This window comes from Haliotis rubra, unplaced genomic scaffold (assembly GCF_003918875.1).
Source record: "Haliotis rubra isolate DU_JTF1 unplaced genomic scaffold, ASM391887v1 Scf738, whole genome shotgun sequence".
Taxonomy (NCBI): Eukaryota; Metazoa; Mollusca; class Gastropoda; order Lepetellida; family Haliotidae; genus Haliotis; species Haliotis rubra.
The window spans coordinates 469,646-495,078 of record NW_025767455.1 but is presented as its reverse complement, the minus strand read 5'-3'; the positions used below and the strand labels follow the sequence as shown (position 1 = coordinate 495,078).

The 25,433-nt window shown below is 39.4% G+C and overlaps 1 protein-coding gene across 1 annotated transcript; it reads right to left on the bottom strand.

Moving 5' to 3' along the window:
• Positions 1–190: 190 nt before the first annotated feature.
• On the bottom strand, positions 191–23,705 carry LOC124259803 (high affinity choline transporter 1-like). The gene is made up of 8 exons (XM_046694004.1): positions 23,625–23,705; positions 11,001–11,108; positions 8,942–9,097; positions 8,182–8,330; positions 6,653–6,799; positions 4,046–4,175; positions 3,238–3,455; positions 191–1,103 (listed from the first exon to the last, which is right to left on the bottom strand). Exons 1-8 carry the CDS (start codon positions 23,641–23,643, stop codon positions 429–431), a joined length of 1,602 nt encoding a protein of 533 aa, XP_046549960.1. The 5' UTR covers positions 23,644–23,705; the 3' UTR covers positions 191–428.
• Between the last annotated feature and the right edge of the window lie 1,728 nt (positions 23,706–25,433).

Sequence of the window (25,433 nt, the reverse complement as noted above, 5' to 3'; positions counted from 1 at the left end):
GTGACGGTCTTTTTACTTCGTTTTGAAAAGCGTACCACGGCGTGGCATCTATATCCGGGAGAATATCTCAAGTGATGAAGGTGATGCAGAGAGAAAGTGATGTACCTTTTTCTTTCTCTTCTCAGTAAAAGGTAGTATGTCAAATGCCAAACCAGGCATTTTCGAATTTTAAACCATTTCCCTTTGTAACGAAATGCCCAACACCCAGTCTTGAAGTGATGACACTACAACATTTGCTTCTTACCCCACCCAGCCCAACCCGCCCCAAAATCATTAAAAAAAAAAATACAAAACAAAGAAAAACATATCCAAGAGGGAGAGTGTTCGAACTTTGATCATAGAACCACAAACTGAATGATGCGTGTTGAAAATATCCTTAAATGTCCAGCTTCATATATCAATGGTACCTTTTCATAACAGTCATTAATCTACAAGCTTGAAGTGTAAGTCACTTGACCGTATGCCTTCCGCTGTTTTACCTCGTTCTCGCTCAACTCTCGTTGATTTACCTCGTTCTCGCTCAACTCTCGCTTCTTTACCTCGTTTTCGCCCTCGTTAACCTCGTTGTTGTCCAACTCCTGATCCTGAACTTCTTTTTCGTGCACCTCCGGGACAACAAGTTCCTCCGTTGTCGACGCACCCAGTGCAACAGTGTCCACGATATGCGCGTTGTCATGGAAATTGTTTAGAAAATCATACTTCATAGGAATGATGTTTCTTGTGAAGAGCGTCTCGGCAAGAAAAGACACTGTGATTATTGTAACGAATGCGAGGAGCATTATGAATGTCCTGAAAGGGAACAGCTGTCCGTCCTTCTCAGAGTGGAATGGATAGCTGATCAGCGCAGGGAGGCCAATGAGAGGCTCACCACTGATCATACGCAATATGACGGACAGGAAGAAGCCACATATACTACCATAGGCGTTGGAAACTTTGACAAAGAGGACGCAGGTGAGTTGAGGGAAGAGGATGACGTACATGAGGTCGCCGGACATGACGTACAGGCCGTAAACGGTGTTGGAGGTGATAGCGATGGCGGCTCCAACGGATCCAACTACCAAGACAGTGATTCTTACAACCCAGATCAGCTCGCGGTCAGACACCTACATGAAGAAAAAGGTTGAGAGGCTAAGACAGACATACATATATACACATACAGTCACGCACACACATGCACGCACCTCCATTCTTTTTATGCACACATACGCTAACATAACCACATCTTTGACATTGGCAGCGTGTTGATGTCTGAAAACTAGTTGTGTTCCAATTAACTGAAATAATCGAAGACTGGTCGCAGTGACCAAACGACCAAGCAACCGATCACATTTTCTCATAATCGAACAGAAACAATTTTGGAAATACTGGTTTAGAGCTTGAAACACTTGACGATGGAGCATGACTTAGAAGTTGCCAGGGCCTGGATAATTCTTAGAAATCTCACTTCACTTACTTGAAGACTCATGTTCATGATACGTTAGTCATAACTTTAATGGAGCAAGTTGCATAATTTTACATTGGATGTGAAATTTGCCAATTTCTAAATGAAACTAAAAACAACAGAAAACCACATGTTTTTTCTCTATACATATCTGCATTAACAACCTGAACAGGAAAATCTGAAAAATGACGCTTTTCTTCAATGCTTGCTCGTTGATAATTAGCCAATCATCAATTGTGAGATTTCAACCAGTTCCCAACACTACTATCTATCTATGGAAAAACGTATATAGCGCTATATCCAGAAATATACTGCTCTGCAGCGCTTGAGACTCTGATGGAAAGTTAGTTGTTGTATGCTTCACAGAAGTAATGAGTCTTTAGCTGTGATTTGAATGAGTCCAGGTCGTGGTTAGATTTAAACAGAAACAAGTCATATATGATTGACAGGAAGAATCTACTGCTTCCCTGTACAAGGACATATTAGTCTGATGTCGACGTAACGAAAGGGCCCTAAAGGATGACTTACAGGCAAACATACATTACTACGGTTGAGTAGAACAGATTCACCATAAAACAAACCTGAGAGTTACGGTACACGAGAACAGATTCACCATAAAACAAACCTGAGTGTTACGGTACAGAAGGTCAGATTCACCATCAAACAAACCTGAGTGTTACGGTACACGAGAACAGATTCACCATCAAACAAACCTGTGAGTTACGGTACACGAGAACAGATTCACCATAAAACAAACCTGAGTGTTACTGTACAGAAGGTAAGATTCACCATAAAACAAACCTGAGTGTTACTGTACAGTAGGACAAATTGATCATACCAAAGTGAGAGATACAGTTGGCATCTACTGTATTGCAGAGCTATAGAGAATCCATATACAGTAGACATCTGGTGTACTCCAGTTACAGAGATGCCATATACACAAGGCATCTAGTGTACTCCAGAGTTACAGAGAAGCCATATACAGTAGGCATCTGGTGTACTCCAGAGTTACAGAGATGCCATATACACTAGGCATCTAGTGTACTCCAGAGTTACAGAGAAGCCATATACAGTAGGCATCTAGTGTACTCCAGAGTTACAGAGATGCCATATACAGAGAGGCATCTAGTGTACTCCAGAGTTACAGAGATGCCATATACACTAGGCATCTGGTGTACTCCAGAGTTTCAGAGATGCCATATACAGTAGGCATCTGGTGTACTCCAGAGTTACAGAGATGCCATATACACTAGGCATCTAGTGTACTCCAGAGTTACAGAGATGCCATATACAGTAGGCATCTGGTGTACTCCAGAGTTACAGAGATGCCATATACACTAGGCATCTGGTGTACTCCAGAGTTACAGAGATGCCATATACAGTAGGCATCTGGTGTACTCCAGAGTTACAGAGATGCCATATACAGTAGGCATCTAGTGTACTCCAGAGTTACAGAGATGCCATATACAGTAGACATCTGGTGTACTCCAGAGTTACAGAGAAGCCATATACAGTAGGCATCTGGTGTACTCCAGAGTTAGAGAGAAGCCATATACAGTAGACATCCTGTGTACTCCAGAGTTACAGGAAGTCATATACAGTAGGTATCTGGTGTACTCCAGGGCTACAGAGAAGCCATATACACAAGTACAGAGAAGCCATATACACTAGTACAGAGAAGCCATATACACTAGACATCGTGTGTGCTGCAGGAGTAAGCTAAGGAAAGCTACGGTAAGTAGAACGACACAGAGCCAAGAACAACTGGTTTGCTCCACGATTCACGCCAGACTTACCTTGGTTCTGAAAACACCTCGGTACCAGTTATTGGCAAAGATGGAGGCAGTGGAGAGAGTGGTGGAGTCAGCAGACGACATGGCGGCAGCCGAAATGGCAGCGAGACCGATGACGGACACTGGGAGTGGACACATGTACTCCAACACCAATGGCAGAATGAATGGCAGCTGATCCTGGGCCAGAGGAACCTCATTTGGGTACGAGGTTTGATTCCAGTCTGCAGAATGATACGGCAATGCATCAAATGATATCTATCTAATCAGTCATGCCTTCCGACTATATAGTTTGTAAGGCGTTGACACCGATCCTTCAGTAGTCTCAATGAACTCTGCAAAGTTGACTCTCTATTCGGGTTGGATTCTCATATGAGTGAGTGAGTATGGTTTTACGCCGCTTTTAGCAATATTGCATCAGAAATGTGCTCCACACATTGTACCCATCTGGGGAATCGAACACGGTCTCCGGCGTGACGAGCCAACGCGTTAACCTCTAGGCTACCCCACTGTCCGATTCTCATATGATGACATACTCTGATTGAGCAGAAATTGTGAATACGCTACTGCGCAGTTCTTGTAGGTCTAATATAAATAGCAGGAAAAGACATTGACCCGACACTGCTTCCAATATTACCTGCTGATGCGGTGGCGGTGGAGTAGCCTTGTGGTTAAGGCGTTCGCTAGTCGAAGACCCGGGTTCGATTCCTCACATGGTTACAATGTGTCAAGCCCATTTCTGGTGTCCCCCCGCCGTGATATTGCTGGAATATTGCTAAAAGCGGCGTAAATCTAAACTCACTCACTCACTTACCTGCTGAGGCTCCTATTACTCCCATAACGGCCGGAGGCACCGCGAACAAGAGACACAGCACAGAAGACAACATTAGAGATATACGGGCGCTTCTCGGAGTCTTACATGCGAGCACTCGTTGATAGAATGGCTGCAGAAAAACCAAGATCATTATAAACTTGCATTGCATCAGGCTTTTGCATACAGGTGTTCAAACAGATATAGATAAGAGTTGCCATTTTTGTAGAGGACTTTTTCTAGTGTGTTTTCTCTGCATGGTACTGTTTGTTTGGCGTGGTACTTTTTGTTCGACTCTGATATCCTTCGTCTTTTTGTGATATGGAAGTGATGCTTTGTGCTATGCTGAAATGAACACTTTTAACATTGCAATAGTCAGATACAGTTTTCCCAGAAATTATTGAGAAAATCTTTGTTTCCTAATACTGATAACATAATTTTATAATAGGTGTTACATTATGTAGTAAGGTACTCAATGGGAGGCAACTCTTGTAGGCTTAAGAATGAACCTTACTAAATCAAGAGTTATCTCCCCTGGTGTAGCAGACGGGTTCCTTTGTTGACATGGCAGATTTGACAGCAGAAGATAAAAGAAAGCTGGTTCTAGATGATTTTGAGCACAAGACGGACAGGTAGGCCAAGGAAGTTCAGTACTATGGATCGCCGGCGACTCGGTCAGATTGTGAGTAGGGAAAAATTGAAAAGCGTTGAGAATATCAGAAATGATATGATTAATAGAGTAAGTTCCCAGGTATGTAATGAAACCCTTTGAAAAGAATTACAAAGACTTAACAGGGTGAAAAAGCGCGGAATTCGTGAGTAGGGCTCACAAAAATCAAGATTGGGATAATGTTTTCTTTTCTGATGAAAAAAACTTTCTGTCTGGCTTTTTCCGAACTGTGTGAAAATGTGGACAAAAGAAACCGTGAAACCTAACTACCAACGCCCAAAACATAGCCCGAAATTTCACATGTTGGGTGGGATATCATCACGTGGAGTCACGCCGTTGTGTATTCGCACTGGAAATTTGAAAAAAGGAATGATATGTTGACATCTTAAATGGTCAGCTCCTTCCAACGGCCCGAACACTGTATGAAGATTATTGGATTTTCCAGCATGATAACGACCCAAAACACACTGCGGGCTACACAAAACTGTGGTTGCCGGAAGATCTGATCTGAGAATGTGGGAGGCTAATGAAGGACAGAATAAACCAAAAAGGACTTAGAAATATTGAGGATATGAAGGAAGAAGTGGTCCAATATTGGGATACGCTGTAACACGATTTCCTACAAACTTTGATCGGTAGTGTACCTAGGCGCATTCAGTCGTGTATTGCAGGGCAAGGAGGTCTCACAAAGTACTGAAAAGACACTTAGACTGTAAGAGAATCATATCTCAACATATTCATTTAAGTAAAACTTTCATAGTCTATATACACGTATTAGATATTTGCTGAAACAACTTTCTCAAAATTTCTGGAAATGCTATATATGCCCACTTCTACGTACTAATTTCGTATGGAGGCTGAATATTTCCTTAACTAAAGCTGCTCAACCAGATTTGAAAGATTAATGAACTTAATATTTCAAAGCATTTTGCAGTAATTTATTTTTGTGAGAATTTCCTTTATTCTAACAGTACACAGCACGGTATTATCTTTTCAGGTATTATTCTATGGATATATTAAAACGAATTTGGTCCAATTGTTAAGGTGGAAAAATCCAAATGCTATAGTGGTAAGGCATAATCTCTGTGATTGAAAGGCGGTCCATGTAGTGCAAAGGTCTAATCTCTGTGATTGGAAAGTGGTCCAAAGATTGAAGTGGGAAGGTCCAGGGTTTATGATGGGAAGGTTCGGGGTTTATGATGGTAAGGTCCAGGGTTTAGGATGGTAAGGTCCAGGATTTTATGATGGAAAGGTCCAGGGTTGTATGATGGAAAGGTATAAGCATGGTAGTCAGTGTTCTGTGGTGGGATGGTAATCATGTCTTGTTGTGGGCTGATCCACGTGTCGTATGTTCCGACTATTCCAGGCAGCTGGGGAGGGGGGTGGGGGTGGAATTCATGCTTGAAAACCTTCAGGTTAAAATGAGTGAGTGAGTATAGTTTTACGCCGCACTCAGCAATATTCCAGCTATATGGTGGCGGTATGTAAATAATCGAGTCCGGACCAGACAATCCAGTGATCAACAGAATGAGCATCGATCTGCGCAATAGGGAACCGATGTCATGTGTCAACCAAGCCAGCGAGCCTGACCACCCGCTCCCGTTAGTCGCCTCTTACGACAAGCATGTGTTACTGAAGGTTCATTCTAACCCGGACCTTCACGGGTTTCAGGTTAAAGTGTCGTAAAGGACAGGTTAGATAATGTACGTAAAGATCTATTCAGACATCGACCATCTGATAAGCGCATCTTAATCAGTTGTACGCGTTAGTGAACAACATGGTGCCGAGGCAGCTACAAATTGGTTTTGTCTGTCCAAAAATCAAACTCTCCATGAACCGTACTCTCTGTAATCCGTCTCTTCAACACAAAGACTTAATGTATTAATAATATACTTAAACCATCTCTCTCTAGATCTACAATGGACTATCTATTACTTTACCTGCCACGGTATCCCTCCAAATATAAGTAAACCGTAGATGTCTAGGAATGACCCGATCTCGTTAGTCGGTAGAGTCCCTGACCACAGCGTTTTCATCTTCTCCTTGTCAAGGGATGGGTGATGGAGGGCGAACGGGAAGGAAACAATCTAAGATTCAAACCAGAAAATCTTAGAAAAGACATTATGAAGTGTGGCCGTCAGTTATAAAAGAAAGGTTACACAAATCGACACTCTACGACAGAACAACGGAGCTGCATTGAAATATGTTTTGAAAAAATTCAAAGTAATTTCAGTCATGTGTTTATTTTTCCGAAATATTGAGCTTACACACTATTACTACGAAAGCCTAATGCTGCCACCTTTGAACCTAAAAAATATTTCCTCAGCGAATGTTTCGTTGCTTCGATTATATTCTCATTTCAAATATTTTCAGGAAATTTCGATTAATTTCTCGTTTTTATAAATATTTTCTTGTCACTTCATGTATTATTTTTTTTTTTAAACTTGAAAGAAAAATAACCAACGAGAAAATAATTGAAATATACTCCCAAGCATCGACAAAATAAATAAGAAATATTTTATGCTACAAAAGTGGCATCATTAGGCTTTCGTACATTACATATCTGTGTTTGCAAAAGATAGACCGACGTCACATGGGGCTATCCTCTCTCATGAAACTGATATGTCTCAATACAACTTAAATTAACTGCATTAACTAAATATGCAGCCTTCATAAATTCAAATATCGACATGTTTTATAAGTACTGGTCACGTTGCCATTTACTTTTTGTTAGTTATTATGAATTGTAATGTGTATGCGCTACTGTAAAAATGCAACAATAATAATAATAAAAAATACAACTGAAATACTGCGGACTGAGCACCAACTGACTCACAACGCGTAACAAATGAGTTGTTCAATGTTATTGGGTAGACTTATGTAAATCAATACAATACACAATGCAAGTACGTCGTGACTTTCGATGATATCAGATATCCAAATCAATATGATGTGATATATGGATGCCGGGGGCAAAACCAGATGTGTTAGCACAGTATTAAGGATGGTCTTTTACTTAAATTATATTATGCGTTTCACATTTGCATATCATGTTTTGCATTTCATATCAAACAGGCAGTTTTTAGATGTGCCTGTGCACTTGCATTTCAGGTTGACATCCCACTTAATTGCAATTTAATTAACAATTTTAATTGCCTCTGGTATAAGAGGTAGTGTTACTTTAATGGACACCTTAAATAGTACTGGTATGGCAGCGTAAAATTTGCAGTAGATGACTTTCGATGTATGTGTGCGTAGAATACGTGGGCGAGAGCGGGGTGCAAATTTCAAAAGATAACTGACAATTCATGTATGACTGACGGTCAATTGAGTAGTGATCAAGGTCAATTGAGTAGTGATCAAGGTCAATTGAGTAGGCCGTCGTAATCTGACCCGAGGTCGTCACGGATTTCATGTTTCATACCATTTATCTCAAATGTAGGACGTTGGTCACCTATGACTGACTTACCAGCCCAATAGCAATAAAAAATAGCTGAACGAGGTCAGTGTAGGCCACAGACCAGAGTCCACCAAGCAAGGTATAGAAGACAGCAATGGCGGCCGATACGATGATGGACGTGGTATTGTCTACGTCGAGGATAATGGCGACGGTCGATCCTTTAATGTGTCAACCAAGACTAATATGTGAGACTTGTAAGCCCTCGGCAGCACTTATCTTCTGATAGATATATTTGAACATCAATGCCTCAAAAATCGAGTAAAAATTCAGTTTTGTTGGAGTCGACTTCCAAAATTGCAAAATTCTCACTTACTGTTTATCTGATTTTGGTATGTTATAATGTAATCCTCCTTTTTAAATAGAATAAAGCAGCTGTAGTTCAAAATACCTTACATTGGCATGTAAGCAATAAGCTGGACCATGCCAACTTTTTAATGGTGTTATTAGAAAGACGAGGGCTCGAAGTCAACTTTACAGTGGCATGTAAGCAATACAGCCAGGACGATGCCAGCCTTTTATTGGTGTTATTAGAAGCACGAGGACCCGAAGTCAAGTAAGCTACCGAGCTTGAAAAATAAATGTCAGGAATGATATTGCTGGAATACTGCTAAAAGCGGCCTTAAACCTCACATATAAACGTCAGAAACTGCCTGCGCGAAATCCAACATGCCTGAGAAATGTATCGCTTAACCGCCTCATGTAACCAGTAAATGTTTCTATGGGACCAATTCAACCCGAGCTGTAGTGAAATAATGGGGAATGGTTTTACCGAGTGCTGACAAGATGGCAGCTGTCCAGAAGATGTCTCCTACAAACTCTGGCACACACATGAGCGCACCTACTCTCGCACCATACTTCTTCTGGAACGGGTCGTACATTGTTACGTAGTTGGCCCTACGCATCTTTGGACCGTAGAACCAGCCGCCTGAATAGAAAAGAACGCTGAATTTATACAGTTGAATTTTGGTAGCATTGAGCAACCACGCTTATGTTGTTACTTACTGTTTAACCACGCATTCAGCAAAATTTCAACATGGCAGAAATAATCAAGGATGTACCAAGTATGAAATGCGTAACTCTTACATAAGTATAACCCACTCTTCGTATGAGGAATGCGTAACTCTTACACAAAGAATACCTCATTCTTGCCATAAGGAATGCGTAACTCGTACATAAGGAATACCCCACTCTTGATATGAGGAATACACAGTTGGCTCTACGGCGCTGTGAAAGGTCTGTAGGAGATAGGCTCTCTGAAGAGGTTAGTTTACAGAGAAGAGTGGAAGATGAAGAGAGGTAATGAGTTTCACAGAATGGAAGAACCACAGACTGGGAGAAGTGGCAGAAAGATCTTTCATCCAACGTTGTCTTGGTGTGTAATGAGTTCCACAGAATGGGAGAACCACAGACTGGGAGAAGTGGCAGAAAGATGTTTCATCCAACGTTGTCTTGGTGTGTAATGAGTTCCACAGAATGGGAGAACCACAGACTGGGAGAAGTGGCAGAAAGATCTTTCATCCAACGTTGTCTTGGTGTGTAATGAGTTCCACAGAATGGGAGAACCACAGACTGGGAGAAGTGACAGAAAGATCTTTCATCCAATATTGTCTCGGTGTGTAATGAGTTCTGCAGAATGGGAGAACCACAGACTGCGAGAAGTGGCAGAAAGATCTTTCATTCAATGTTGTCTTCGTGTATGGCAGAGTCAAGTACATTTCATCGACAGAGCGCAGGTTGCGAATTTGCGTGTGAATTGAAAGTAGAAACTGCAGATATTGTGGGTACTGAAGATCGTGAATGGCGTTGAATGTGATGTTGAGCAGCTTGAACTTTATCCGTTGTCTGACTGGCAGATGGAGTCTCTGTAGTACTGGTGTGGTGTGTTCTGTGGGTTCAGTTCTTGTAATGATGCGGTCTGCAGTGTTCTGCACAAGCTGCAGATGGGTGGTTGCAGATCCACCGTGAAGCAGAGCGGTAAGTCTATCCTCGTCAGAACATAGCTGTGGACAAGCAACTTTTTTGTGGTTCCAGTGTCAAAATATTAGGAATAGCGGCCGATTTTTCTGGAAGGATTGTGCAATGTTCCTAAGATGGTAACACTGGTAGGCAAGACTCAGGACCTTGAATTCAATTCTGGCTCTGATTGGTAGCCAGTGAAGAGACTTAAGAACAGGTGCGGAACTTTGCTTGCAACTCTGTTCCCGAAAAATGCTATTACAGTAGTCAATCTCTGACGCACCAGTGCAGATGCTACATGCATGTAAATACAGAAAAGTCCAGATGAAGTCCAAGGTTTTACGGTTTTCGAAAATGGAATGACAGTGTTGCAAACTGTGACTGAGTTAGTCAACTTGATGAAATGTTTTCCATCGTTTTATACGGAAAAATATAAATGAAATATCGTCTTCATGGTACGTCGTATGAGGAAATACGTTTCTGGCTCGGATTTCTCGAAACAAACAAAGTCTGAGTTTTGACGTAAGTTACAGTTTTATTCAAATTTAAGAAAAAGCAGGAAAATGCATTTCCCAGAATATACTGAAATGAATATTCAACTCAAACTATAGTAGACAATTTGAGTTAGGTTGATGGGTTACATGAGTTGTTATGTGTTTTTGGTGTTAAAATTACGACTAAGTTAGAAACTCGGCTTTTTCAAATTGTCAAACTCAGTTTGAAATTTGTGTAAAAACGTAAGTTTGTTTCGAGAAATCAGGTCCTGAAACTAATACCACATGTTGCTTTTAGAAACCAGCTGTGAATTTCTTTGATGACGCATAGCAAGATAAACAAATGTATTCCATATAATTTAAGTGGAAATAACTTACCTATGAAGAGTCCAATACAATAGCCTATTGGAGCCTGTGTCCAGAGAAGTCCCCTGGAGGCGATTATTTCAGCCGTGCCGTTAACATAGGCTCCACCAACATTCGTTGCTAAGTGCACAAAAATATAAATTCATTAGACATACCTTAAGAGAAAATATATACATATTTATTACGACGTATGTATTTTGTGTATTCACTCCTTATTTAATGCTTAAGTTTTTAATGTATAAAGGGTATTTTTGTTTGTTTTAGTGATCAGCAAAAACCTATTACCGAACACTTTGCCGCCCGTATGGGTTAAAATTCAACATGAAGTTTAGAAAGTAAAGACCCAAAATAAATTTAAAGTTTATACTACGTTTAAAATATTGTTTTCTAAAGCATTTACTTAACGAATTGTTTGATCGGCATTCTAGAAGTTGGTGAGTCAAAAATATAGCATGCAGCTATATGGATGAAAACGTCTTGTTCACTGCATAGAAAAACGTTTCAATGTAGATTCTTACTCAAGTATCAAACGGTATTCTTAATCTCTGCATATAAAACAATGTCTAGCAGAACATGAAATACAATTTTAATGATAAATCATCAATAAAATGTATGGAAATATTTTATTGCACATTTCAAATATAAATTTAAATATACGAAGGTATCAACGGCTTTCTTACCGCAGAGCCAAAATCATCGGATATAGTAATTTATGTTATGCCTTATGTGTATGTTGTTGCTTATACTGTTGCTATGGGTATATATTATACTGGCGTAGTACATGTATATTAACTAAGGGTTTTATGAGATACATTTTCTACACCTTATGATAATGCACACAACAAACACATTAATGAGTGAGTGAGTTAAGAGCGGCAATATTTCAGTCACATCGGCAATATTTCAGCCATATTGTGACTTAAACAGTTAAAATCTGATAATAAATGGAATTAAATTACAAAAACCTGTCGACAAAGGACAGTAAAATGACTAGATTATCACAGATATAAACGTACAACCAGTAATTAAATCTAAAACATTTTAACTATAGAGGACAACATAAGATAAAACCTGGCTGTAGATCGCCAACAACTGGAGGTTGGTCACCATACTAGGGACCATGGGGACTTACGGTGCTTTTGCTACCTGCATGGACCCTAGTTGGATTCACACCATCCCTTCACTTTGAACGTTTTGGGACTTACGTACCCTCTCAGGAGGACAATAACTTTACGATACTTTAACCCCTTTGAAGGTGCAGCCACTAGCGATCGCAGTTGCTAATTTATACTACCATGTTTAAAATACCATTTATCTATTTACAAAACACATTATTAAAAAATTATCTAATAATTCTATCTCCTTTAAAAATTCAACTATCAAATGATAAAAAAGATCTTTAACTATTTTGAAAACTGATGGCAAAAGATGTGCATTTTGTCATACAAAGAAAATGTCCTCCAGATAGTGAAACAAATGTTCATATGCATGAAGTTGTACGAACAAAAGATATTGTTCGATCATGATCATGCTCAACTTAACACCTAATGATCTATGAGAAATAATACTGACAAGCCCATAATTCATGATGCATATTCTGTGAGACTTTCATGTGGATGGGCAGAAACGTATAAAAAATTTATTGGTAGCATAAATGTATTTTTTTCACCCTGACATTTATCTTTATGTCAATTGCGGAGTATTTGTAATTCAGATATTTTACAGAAATTACGCAATTATAATCGAAGCAGCCAGAAAAATTGGAATTTCGTAAAACTTAAATGGTTAAAATGATGAAAAGATTCGGTTTAAAAAACTTATGATACCAGATGGTTTTCGTACAAAATGCACACACACTATACATCATTTATATAGTTCAGACGAAACTCGAGTGTTTATGCTGTACGTACACTGTACAGCACAATATATATGATACGCCCTCTCCATTGTTTAAGTTTGGGCACCAAGGAAAGATAACAATGATTATGATGAACCACTTTTTCATCAGAGTGAACGACGTTGCGGTGTTGGTTCTGACATCATCACTTGCTTAATAACAGTGTTATCAGCTACACCGAACCCGTGAAGATTCCGGTTAGAATGCATCTTCAGTACCCCATGCTTCTCGTAAGAGGCGACTAACGGGTGGTGATATTCGCTGACTTGGTTGACACCCCCTCGTATCCCAATTGCATAGATCGATGCTCACGTTGTTGATCACTGGATTGTATGCCAAATCCTCGATTATCTACAGACCGCCGTTATGTAACTGGAATATTGCTGTGTGGCGTTAATCAACAAACAGACAACGATTGTTATTCTTCCTCTCTTTAATGATGGCAACGGCTTTGTATCCATCTGGTATCTCGCATCAGTAGAAATAGAGAATTATGAATGGTATGGTCAAAATAGATCTTGTTTACATTCTCGTCCAAAAAGAGGTTCTGGAGGGGTTGGCTTCTTGGTGAACAGTAAGCTTGTTCCATTTACGGAAAAATTAACAGACTTTAATACAGAAGGTATACTGTGGATTAAAATTAAAAGAATTCAGCACCCTGATATCTATATATGTGTATGTTATCTACCTCAACAAGGAACAGGTAGATTAGTTGACAGCGAACAATTCTTCCAAGACCTGCAACAGCAATTCTATACTTACCAAACAAACGGATTAATATATCTGTGTGGTGACTTCAATGCAAGGTGTGGTACTTTACAGGATATCATTGAAGGTGTCGATGAAATACAACGGAGGGAAATATACTGAGTCAAAAAAATAAACTTCACATTCTTTCTTCAGGGCACTATAAAAGAACAAGAGATGGTAAGATGGTTAAATTGTTATTATTTCATTGCTGAAATCTGTGTGATGTACTCGATACACTGACAGTGCCATAATCAGTTCCATTAGGCTACACCGCCGTTCCAAAACATGGGTATACAGAATGTCAAGTCACAAGAATAAAAATGCGAAATTTCTCAGTTCAATATCGTGTATGGCCGCCCCGCGCATTCACCACTGCCAAACACCGTCTCCTCATCGACTGCCTGATGCTTGTGAACACGTGGTTGGGGATTCTGCGCCATTGCTCTTGCTAGGCAGCGCCAAGTTCCTGCAAATTCTGAGGTTGGTTCCTAAGACCACGAAGCCTTTCTCCCAAGTGCATCCCAAACGTGCTCTGTTGGATTAAGGTCAGGGGACCTCGGTGACCAGTCCATAACGCTGATTCCAGCGTTTTGAAGGGAATTTCGTGTCAACATCGCGGTATGCGGCCGAGCATTATCATGCAGGAACTGTAGGCCTGGGTCATGACCCGACATGAAAGGAACGAGTTCAGGGGTGAGCACCTGGTCGCGGTAAGCAGCAGCTGTGAGGTTTCCACGGATGACCAGAAGTCGGGAACGGTTGTTCCCACAGAAAGCACCCCACGCCATGCGTCCCCAAATCTGTCGACTTCATGTACACAACATTGGGCATACCGTTCACGACGTCGTCTCCAGACTTTATGCCTGCCGTCCGCGAATCTGAGGGTAAACCTGGATTCATCGCTGAAGACGACTCGATTCCAGTCTCTCTGGGTCCATCGGAGGTGACGTTGGGCCCACAGCAGACGTTGACGTTGATGAAACGGCGTCAATATTGGCCAACGATATGGACGTCGAGAATTGAGATTGGCAGCCCACAACCTATTTCGAATGGTCTGTGAGGACAGTCGACCTCTAAACATCTCAGCCCTGGTTCGTGTAGCCGGCAAGAATCTGTCACGTAGGTAACGTAGGACGATTTGACGGTCTTCTGCTCGTGACGTCGCACGTGGACGTCCCGACCTTGGGCGATCAGAAGTGGTGCCAGTTTGTTGTAGACGACCTCGCAAGTCATACACAGTACGACGGCAGCATCCCATTGCTCTTGCGACGTCAATAACTGATCTTCCCGCTTGCAACATGCCAACGGCACGTTCACGTTGCACATTTGACAATCGTGGCATTTCAAGTACCGTTAGAACTGTGGTTTAAAAGTGTTTTTTCAATTCTTGAGGCCAATGCAAACACGTGCATATGAAGAAAACTTCGCTGCGAAGATCACTTGATCGACTGCACGTGCAAAACCTGATTTCCCAGCAGGCACATCAACGTTGTTTCAACGTTGAGAATAGGTTGGTCCTCAACGTTGAAATTAAAAATAGGTTGTATATGAAAGTTTTTTAGACGTAGATGTCCGACGTGGAATCAACGTTGAAGTTTGACCTATTATCAACGTTGAAAAAAGGTTGTATATGAAAGTTTTTAATACGTAGACATCCGACGTGGAATCAACGTTGAAGTTTGACATATTATTAACGTTGAAAATGGGTTTTCTCGTGGTTGTATATGAAAGTATTTTAGACGTAGATATCCGACGTGGAATCAACGTTGAAGTTTGACATATTATTAACTTTGAAAATGGGTTGTTCCGTGGTTGTCTGGGAGGTATTACGCTTTCCTGGATATAGACTCGCACTTCATCTTTAAACTACACTAAAGTAGCACCAAACTGATGCATCCAGCTAAAATACCCAAATAGCTACCTGCAAAATAAACAGTGTTCAAACATAAAATTGCAGTAAAAATATTTACCTGATAAAATACTTGGTTAAAATTCCACATTCAATATAATGTTCATTTAACTTTTATGTCAGTTGGACGTATAATTCCAGTAAGAAGACAAGAAAAAATTGTGTCCAGGGACACGGATGCCCCCGCTGGCATTCATAAGACAAAATAATTGAACAAAATTCACAAACAAGTTCAATAAACATCTATGCAACTATGACATGCACACCTTTCGAGTCTCAATGAAACACTTGTATAAGCTTAATCAATTCTGTTGAGCAGTTTTTGGGGAGAAGTGGATAGACTTCATCCCCTATTACACTATCATCATAGAGAAATTCAGCAAAATGTACCTAAGTTCAAATGTCTATAAACTTACAAAAAAAACCAATAAAATAAAAAAACAAAATATGAGATGCACACCATTAGAGTCCCAAGAAAGCCCATGTATAAGTTCATTGAATTCCACAGAGCGGTTATGGTGGAGAAGTGGATAGAATACATTCCCTGTTTCGTACGGACGGACGGACACCGAGGGTAACCCTATATGCCCCTGCCATATATGGCGGGGCATAAAAAGAGTATTCCAAATTAAGAAAAACTGTTTACTGTTGTATTGTTAACTTGAAAAGGTGGAAATTGTCCCGAGAAGACATGTTGTCTGAATTTCAGCTATTAGACAGACCCCTGAATAAACACAATGCAATTACTTTCACCATGAAAAGGATCCAAGATGAACAGGAACTATACCTGAAGACAGCACATAAAACCAGTCACTTTTTAAGAAATCTTTATAAACACAAACGCACACAGAGAAACGTGGTATAAAGCATAATATGAAACATCACACATGACATAGTCTGTAGGTGATCTCTGTTTTGATAATAACACAATATCATCTGCATATAGCATTAAACTGACATACAGCTTCTCTTCTTTCTGCCACTCCCTGCCTGGCGGTCATGTGGATACTTCAGAAACGTTCCTAACTCCTTCTTGAAATTTGCTTCGGATGCATTTCCATCTCATTCCCATGAGATGGGACACATTCTGAAATTTTATATTTAAATACATGAATAATTTTATATGGAAGAGATATTGTCTTAAATGATTCAAGTATTTGTTTAATTAATCACTTGAAAGGTTCATTTCACTGCTGTAACTTGCCATGTGAACATATGAACAGCATCAATACAAAATGTGACGAAAAATGTAAACAATTTATATTTTCAACTAAAGGAATGGACGTTTTCTTAAACATATTCAAAGAAAATCCTCAATTGCAAGTTGATTATTCAATTAGACTATGAATAAGGATGAATTAGACGATGCTTTACTGTCATATATTATTTGCTATGGTCATGATGAAAATGCTGCATTTGGTAATTAAATTACCAGAGATGATTGAATACAACCTTGTATTCTTAAAAGAAAACTTGCCGTTTTGCCCATCAACATTCATTCTTGACATCAAATTGTTTGACATTGTCCTGCAAAACAATGGAAGATTGTTGTTATTCTGTTAGATTTAGTTTTCTTTAGAGATTCTCGGAAACGATTATTTCAAATTAAATAGGAGTTGTACTGATGTAGCAATGTTGCTAACAGGAGCCATAAATTGTAACAAAAGCCATTTTACATTAAATGATAAGAAAACAAAATGGGTGGTGGTTCACAGGTCAAAGAACAAGTCTATTGTGGGAGGCCTTCCAACACCATTTATTCCCAATCACAAGGAAGTATGGATCATGGAGTTCTGAAAACAATAATGAGCTCTCATAAGTATACAATATATTCCCTATTATCTACTCTGTCTCTCTTTGTCATTTGTACACTCATAAAACTCAGATTAATAACTTCTTCATAATTCAGAAATGTTTACACTTAATCTCTTATGGGAACGCTTAGAAAATCTCTCATATAATGAATTATGTGTGCCTATAATATCTGCGACGTCATAACTATGCTTCTCTGAATCATGAACAATAAAATGATGAGATTAAACTCTACACTGCCAGAAATAATCTATCATACCCTGAATAATAAGACACTGAAATAACATCTCTTACAACTCCAATCTACACTCAAAAAAAGACTTAAATGTACTCGCAAACAAACATCGCTGGCACACGCAAATTCTTCGAAACAGTTTATCTCCAAGAAATGGAAGTCCTACTCTATTTGACCAAAGGGGTGACAGGTGGCCAAAACATATTGAAATGTAGGTCATACACTGAAAATAACTCTGATTTAAAACACTACAAATATACACCTTCTCTCTAATATACTCGATAGATGATCTTGACAAGGGAACATGTACATAAAATGCTGATATCTAACAATGCCTGTACTCTAAAATAATGGACTCTTCCAAATCTCAGTATGTTTCACTGCACACACATTTAAATGCAAAATAATGAAAAACCTACACTTTGACAATAATAAAGAAACATCATATTCAAATTCTACAGCTGACCAAATACCTGAAGAGTGTGTCTCCCAGCAATAAACATCTATATATCTCTATAAATTTATGACTTCTGTCCTCTCGCGTGCTTTCTCGCATCCAGCTCTTTACGGCGAAAAACAATATGGCGCTAACCAAGGGAGTACTCATTAAACTAAACATCTCCGGGAGAAATCATTGTCAAATTATTCTCTTACGTGATCAACCTTTGTGGTGGATATACTGGAAACAAGTGAAATGTTAAAAACTTGTTACCTTAGCATTGCTCCTTTTATGTGATCCACAAAATTGATGCCACACAGTCTTCGAAGATGAGATTTCTGCAAATTCCATTAAAATTATATCTTATTTCATAATTAAATGTTCCTTACTAAATTACTTCTTTTGTATGTAACATTTTAACCTTTAAGAGACATGATTCATCACATCCCTTCCAAACAAGTGTAAGAATGAAAGTCTGTGAGTGCAGTTTTGTTAATTGTCCCATCAAAGAATCATTAGTGAAGTTACTCATTTTGTAAATAAATAAAAGTTCAAATAAATTATATGCAATTTCATCCTTAACAAAGACTTGCACAGGACATTTTGATGTGAATTTTCGCTGCATGATCTGAGAAAGATTTCCTTTCGCCATTCACCCCCACACACACACACACACACACCACCACCACCCTCCCCAAATAATATGCATATGTTGACAGGGTTCAGAGCGTGCTCAATGCATAATTTACTGATAGACTTATTCAAACGAACAAATGTTCATAATAATGTGATGCAATATAAAATGTTGATAAATTCTATTCGATTTAGTATAGCTGCCCTTACGGGACCGTTCATAATGTATGGCTTGGGGGTGATGATGATTTTTATGAAGAAGCATGTACAATGTGAATTACCCTCCCCCTCCCCCCGTAAAGTGTATGTACGAAATTAGTGACGCCCCACCCTGCATGTCATGTACAATATCTATGACGCCCTCTCCCCTTCCAATAATTTCTAAGCATCATATTAAACATAGTGCGTGTGTACAAAAATGCTGACCCCCTTAGCTCCCCTGAACAAAATGGGTGACCCCCCGTCCCCCTTACAATCATCACCCCCACCCGCAGCCATATAATTATGAATGGTCCCTTATATTGATGTACTTCATTGATTATTAGAAAATGTATATTTGCAAAATTCAAATCAGGTGATGGGTACGAAAGGAAATCTTATTCGATTATATAATAAAATGCCAAATATATGCATGCAAATATATTGAAAAATAACAAAACAAGTTCATCGAAAACACGGGCTTCCACTAAATTTTGAGAAACATGTACGTGACACACCGGTACCCTTGTGAGATAAAACATGAGCCCTAATTCGGAGTTTCTTGCTACATTGACCTGCTAGATTTAGACAACATTCCTACGTTTTCATTATATATGAAGGACATACTTACCAAATAAACACCAGCATGCCGTGAAGATGTTGAAAATAGAACGATATTGCGTTGAACTTCGCCAAAGTAAACTGACAACGATCAGCTGCCTTTGCGCGCGCGATAATTGTGCGCATGTCCGGATATGGCCAAACGAGGCGATCTAGCATGTGTTTGAAAGCAAACTGTCGGGAATTATACAAATTTTACATTTTTGTGGGAAAATATCAAATATAATGCAATTCGGATAACTGATACCTAAATTCATTGATGTTTTCATTTTCAATTGCGATTTACGTAATATTTCCGTCCGTTGATCGATGCACAATCAAACAATATATAAGATTATATGTGTCACTAGCTCGATCTTGATCTTTTATGAAATTAATGTTCCGAAATGATAGTTGCTAAATTGGATACCTATTACCAATATGAATTATGTATCATATTTGCCAAGGAAACAATTAGTTGACATTTTGTTGGTTCCTTACGTTGAAACAACGTTGACAACTAAACGAATCTCGACTAACTTTCTTTGGTCGCATGATAAACGTTGAACCAACGTTTATGAAAGGTTGATCAACCAAACAACCAAAATTCAACGTTGATTCAACGTTGTGTGCCCGCTGGGTTGGCACTAACGTCATTTGCAGGACGAATGGATGGGTTTGAGTGGGTTTTGCTAACGTTTTTCTAGAGTCGAAAGATAAGGATCCCATTTCGGATACATAGATGTATCATCAGAGAAAAATTATTCAATATTTTTCAACTGACATTTTGTGAAGTTTCTTTTTTGACTCAGTATAATTGACCCTTTTATTAATTCTAATGGAGAAAGTATGATTGACTTTATGTCAGGAAGTGGTCTGTGTATGCTAAATGGAAGGGTTGGACATCAAGACTATACGTATATCAGTGGACAAGGTAGATCTCTTGTGGACCATGTCCTGACGCCCTATGAACAATTTCATTATGTTGAAGACTTACATGTACACAGGATTACAGACGCAATCAATACATTCAATCTGTCACCACCAGTGTCAATACCTGAACTCTCAGTGTTAAGATGGCAACTACAAGTAATGAGTACTAATAAGTACAAGTCTAAATGTAACAACTGAAGTGGACTCTGGTCTAAACAACAAACCTACACCAAAGGAACCCTCCATTAAATATGACCTGAGCAATATGCCACAAGCCTTTCTGTCTGAAAACAACACTATGAAATCACTCCAAGAATGGATCAAGAAACTGGAAGAGTGTAATACACAACAAAGAGACATCATTGATATGTATAGTACATTCCTTAAAGCCTTAAGAGAAGAAATGGACACCAAACTGAGCCACAAAACAATAAACCCAAGCAAAAGACAATACAAGAATAATAAATCCAGAAAGAAGCCTTACTGGTGTGACGAATTTACAGACAATGTTGATTCTGGTCTGCCGGAATAAAAAACAATGGACAAAAAGCAAAGGTTCTAGTATCTACAAAAGACAAGAGAAGAATTTTGTAAAGAAAGAAAACATTTTGATAGACTTCATAGGAAATACAAAAGAAGATACCAAAGACAAAAACAGGAAGAAATAACCAAGTCATTGTCTAATCCTGCAGTATTCTGGGAAAGTATTGGAAAAATGGGAATACAAAATGAAAGGAAGCCATTGATCCCTGATATAGCCCTTAGCGATAATAACACAATCTTAACTGACCATAAAGATGTGATGGAAAAGTGGAAACATGATTTCTACAGTATATTTAACCCCAGTGAAGATAACTCCACCAACATTACCAACATTGACCACCTATATAGGGATGACTGTAATATCAGCACAGATACTGCAGACTGTGAAGTTCTTAACCAACCTATAAGGGAAGAAGTAGTCTATAGAGTTGTTCTTCTCACTAAACTGAATACATCTCCTGGAATTGATAATATTCAGGCTGAAGTGCTCAAGAACTCCATGAGTGTGAATATTTGATACTAACTTTTTAATATCATGTTTAAACCTGGACTGGTGCCAGAAATCTGGAAAACGTGGAATTATCAACCCTATCCCAAAATCTGGTAAGCGTGACCCAACAGTACCGACAAACTACAGAGGTATTACATTGCTGTATGTCCCATACAAAATATACGCAAAAATTCTTAACACCAGAATAAGTAACTGGTTGGAAAGTAACAACTATCTAACAGAACTGCAGAATGGATTCTGCAAGGAATCAGGCCAAGATGACTTACAGTCCTTAACAAAAATACTCTACAACAGAAAGATGTCCAGGTTACCAACATTTTTGTGTTTCGTTGATATGAAGAAGGCGTTTGACTCTGTACAGAGAAATTTACTGTGGCTCAAATTGAAGCAACAATTTGGAATTCAAGGGTTGATTCTTGACGCCCTTCAGTCTCTGTATCAAGGAGTTCGGTGTTGTGTAAAAATAAATACAGAAAGAACCAACTTGTTTGACGTCTCAGTGGGTGTGAAACAAGGGTGCTGCATTTCGCCAACTTTATTTTCAATGTACGTAAATGACCTAGCAGATGAATTGAATTGTGGTGTTGATATAGACAACATGGACATTTCATCACTTATGTATGCGGATGATAGTGTGCTCATAGCCCCAGATGAAAATAGAATGCAGAAATTTATGAATTTTCTCGCGGATTGGTCAAAATACTGGAAACTTTCAGTAAACAAAGAGAAAACAAAAGTAATGCATTATCGGACCGTATCCACCCTTATGGGAAGCTACCAGTTTACATGGGGTGAAATTAATATTGACTGTTGTGTCGAATATAAATACCTTGGTATGTGGCTGAACGAACACTACAACTACAGGAAAACTGTAACTGAAATTTGTAAAGCAGCAAACAGAGCCCTTGGGGCTGTGATAGCCAAGTTAAATAACATGGGTGGTTTATGTGTTCACTAAACTGTTTGATAGCTATGTCCAACCTGTTCTAAATTACAGTGCCAGTGTGTGGGGCCTGAACGCTTATAAGGAAATTAACCATGTACAAAACAAAGCCTGTCGTTTCTTCCTGGGGGTGCGGAAAAACAGCTCAAATATCGCTGTACGAGGTGACATAGGTTGGAGGAGTCAACAAACAAAGTTACAAATTGAAGTGTTTACATATCTTCATAAAACTGTTACAGTGGATCCAAACTCATTAACAGGAATCATTCACAGGTGGTCAGTTAGGAAGAAATCATCATGGGATTACAGGATCATGGACATGGTCAAGAAGCTTACTATCACCAGAGGTCAGAGTACATATGATTATTGTAATAACACAAGCCGTGCATTGTTCCTGGATCAAGTATTACAGGAATTAGATAAGAGAGACAGGGAGAAGTGGTTCTCAGATCTATTTAATGACAAGAATAATCCAAATGGTAATAAGTTAAGAACTTACAGACTGTTCAAGGAGGAAATTGAAACATGTCAATATGTTAAAATGTCTCTACCAAGACAATATAGAAGTGTAATGGCATCATTACGCTGTGGTAACCTGCCTATTAACATTGAACGAGGAAGATATACCAAGCCTGTCACACCTCTTTCCGTAAGACTGTGTACTCTCAGTGATAAACAAGCCATAGAAGATGAATTTCATTTTGCTGTGGAATGCAGCTTTTTTGGACAATATCAGACTCCATATGTTTGATATTGCTAAGTTACAAGAAACAAATTTCCCTGAATTTTCAATTTCTGAAAAGTTCATGTGGTTATTTACAAATGATAACATCCAATATCAATTCATAAAGTGTTTACAAGACGTTTGTGCGTATCGTAAACCGCCGTTTTCTCAACTTATTGTATTCTATGAAACTGTCAAATAACCTTACTCTTTACCATGTTTGGTTACAATATGTTGCATATCATTTGTAACCCACACAAGTGTAAACTGTTTGCCAGGATGAGAGATAGTGTGTCTTAGCCTTTGTGATCATTTGTTGTAATGATATGAGTTGTATTACAGTTTGCTTAAGTCGGAAGTCTGATAATTATCAACTATAAAAGTGTTTACACTCTATGTACAGTAGTAGACGTTTGTGCATATTTTAATGACATTTAGCGTTGTTTTGCTAAATGGGTTTATGGGCAGCATTTACAATTCAGCGCATAACTTTAGACTGTAGTACTTGCCTTGGCTTATAGTATCCATCCAGCGTCGCAGTACAGGAGGCGGTGTATTATTTCAGCATTTATTAATAGCAGCAGTAGGGCATTTAGAAGTTAATTGGTAAACATGTTCATAGCCAGTATTTACAATACTTGTGCACAACTTTAAACCCTAGCTTTCGCTTATAGGAACTAACCAGCACAGCAACGCACATGGCAGTGTTGTTCTTCCGCATCCCATAATAGCAGTTACGTCACATCCGGTGTGACGTCACATCTACAAGCATACGTCATATCCGTCCTTTCTATCCTTCATGCTCCCCGGTCAAGTCGTACATTTTGCCTCTGCTAAATAATTCCCACGCACCCGTCCCTTCAGAGGGCAATACCGTGTTTGGGGGAAGGGGGGCGCGGAGGTTGGTAATTTTTTACTTTTAAGTCACCATTGTACAGAACAGACACGGCACCCGTGAAGAGCCACCTCCTCGTGGTGGGTGCTGGGTAACGCTAAGCGCTCTTCGACCCCCCGTTGTGGACCCGGGGGTATAATTGGTCCACCAACCTGTTTGCCGTGGGTTGCACCCCTGTGTCGGTGGAGGACGGGATTCTGGTGGTTGAGGGCAAGGGTTCCAGGAACAGCGTTCCTTTGCCCAATACACCACTTCGACCCTTACTTCACCTAGACGGGTGGTTGATTGGGCCCGGTTCAACCAATCGGCTGGTCATGCCGAGCCCTGAGCACTTAATTTCATTGCTCTATAATTTTTGGCTTGGTTATATTTGGACACATTATTGAAATGTTATATTTTGTATATACTCTAATACATGGATTTTTCAAATATTTGAGAAAATTTGCCTAGATGCCGGTGCCAGAAGGCGATGGCTTATGGGCCAAACTGGTAGGACTTACTACTGGTGTATATCTTCCCTATATCCCTGGTATCTGTCTGTTGGATATCCACAGGCAATAGGATACTGCCTTTCTTGGCACTCGGTGGCGGGTGGGGACTAGGGATGATGAACCTTAATCACACAACCATGGCTTTTCCAACCCCCATAAAAAAATCAAAAAGTACTCTAGAAGTTGATTCTGAGAACGATGATGTGAGTCATACAACAAAACCAGTGGAGTATTGGCCACGATTCTTGGTGATGGAAACACCTGATAAGACACCAATCAAACTGAACCCTTTCGCGGTTGCAAAGGGTATTTATGGAATTGTGGGTGATGTTAAAACTATCAATCGTTTGAGAACTGGTTCTATTCTAATTGAATGTGCCAAGCGACAGCAAGCCACAAACCTAATGTCAGTACAGGAATTTGTTGGAATTTCTGTGTCAGTATCTCCTCACAGATCCTTGAACACCAGCAAAGGCATCATAAGAGATCGTGATCGACTCTTCGATGACATGTCAGAGTTGGATATAGTTTCAGAAATGCATGATCAAGGGGTTACATTTGTGAAAAGATTTATCAGGCGACAAGGCACTGAAACGTTCAAAACAAACACATACTTATTTTCCTTTTCATCTCCAACGGCACCAAAATCAGTTAAAGCAGGGTATTGCAACATGCGTGTTGAAATGCACATACCTAACCCATTGAGATGCTTTAAATGTCAGAAGTTTGGTCATGGATCTAATTCCTGCAAAAATAAAATCACGTGTGCACACTGTAGCCAAACTTCTCACGTTACAGAAGATTGTAACAGTGATGTTAAAACGTGCCAGAATTGTTCTGGAGCACACTCGTCATCCAGTAAAGCCTGCCCAGTATGGAAAAAAGAAATGGAAATAAGTAAAATAAAATGTACAAAGAATATTTCTTACACT

Bases quoted from the DNA above. Each gene is read 5' to 3' on its own strand.
- LOC124259803 (XM_046694004.1), bottom strand. The intron at 9,098-11,000 runs GTAAGTTATTTC...TTTTCTATTCAG, and splicing joins TTGTATTGGACTCTTCATAG to GCGGCTGGTTCTACGGTCCA. The intron at 1,104-3,237 runs GTAAGTCTGGCG...TTCTTCATGTAG, and splicing joins GAGGTGTTTTCAGAACCAAG to GTGTCTGACCGCGAGCTGAT.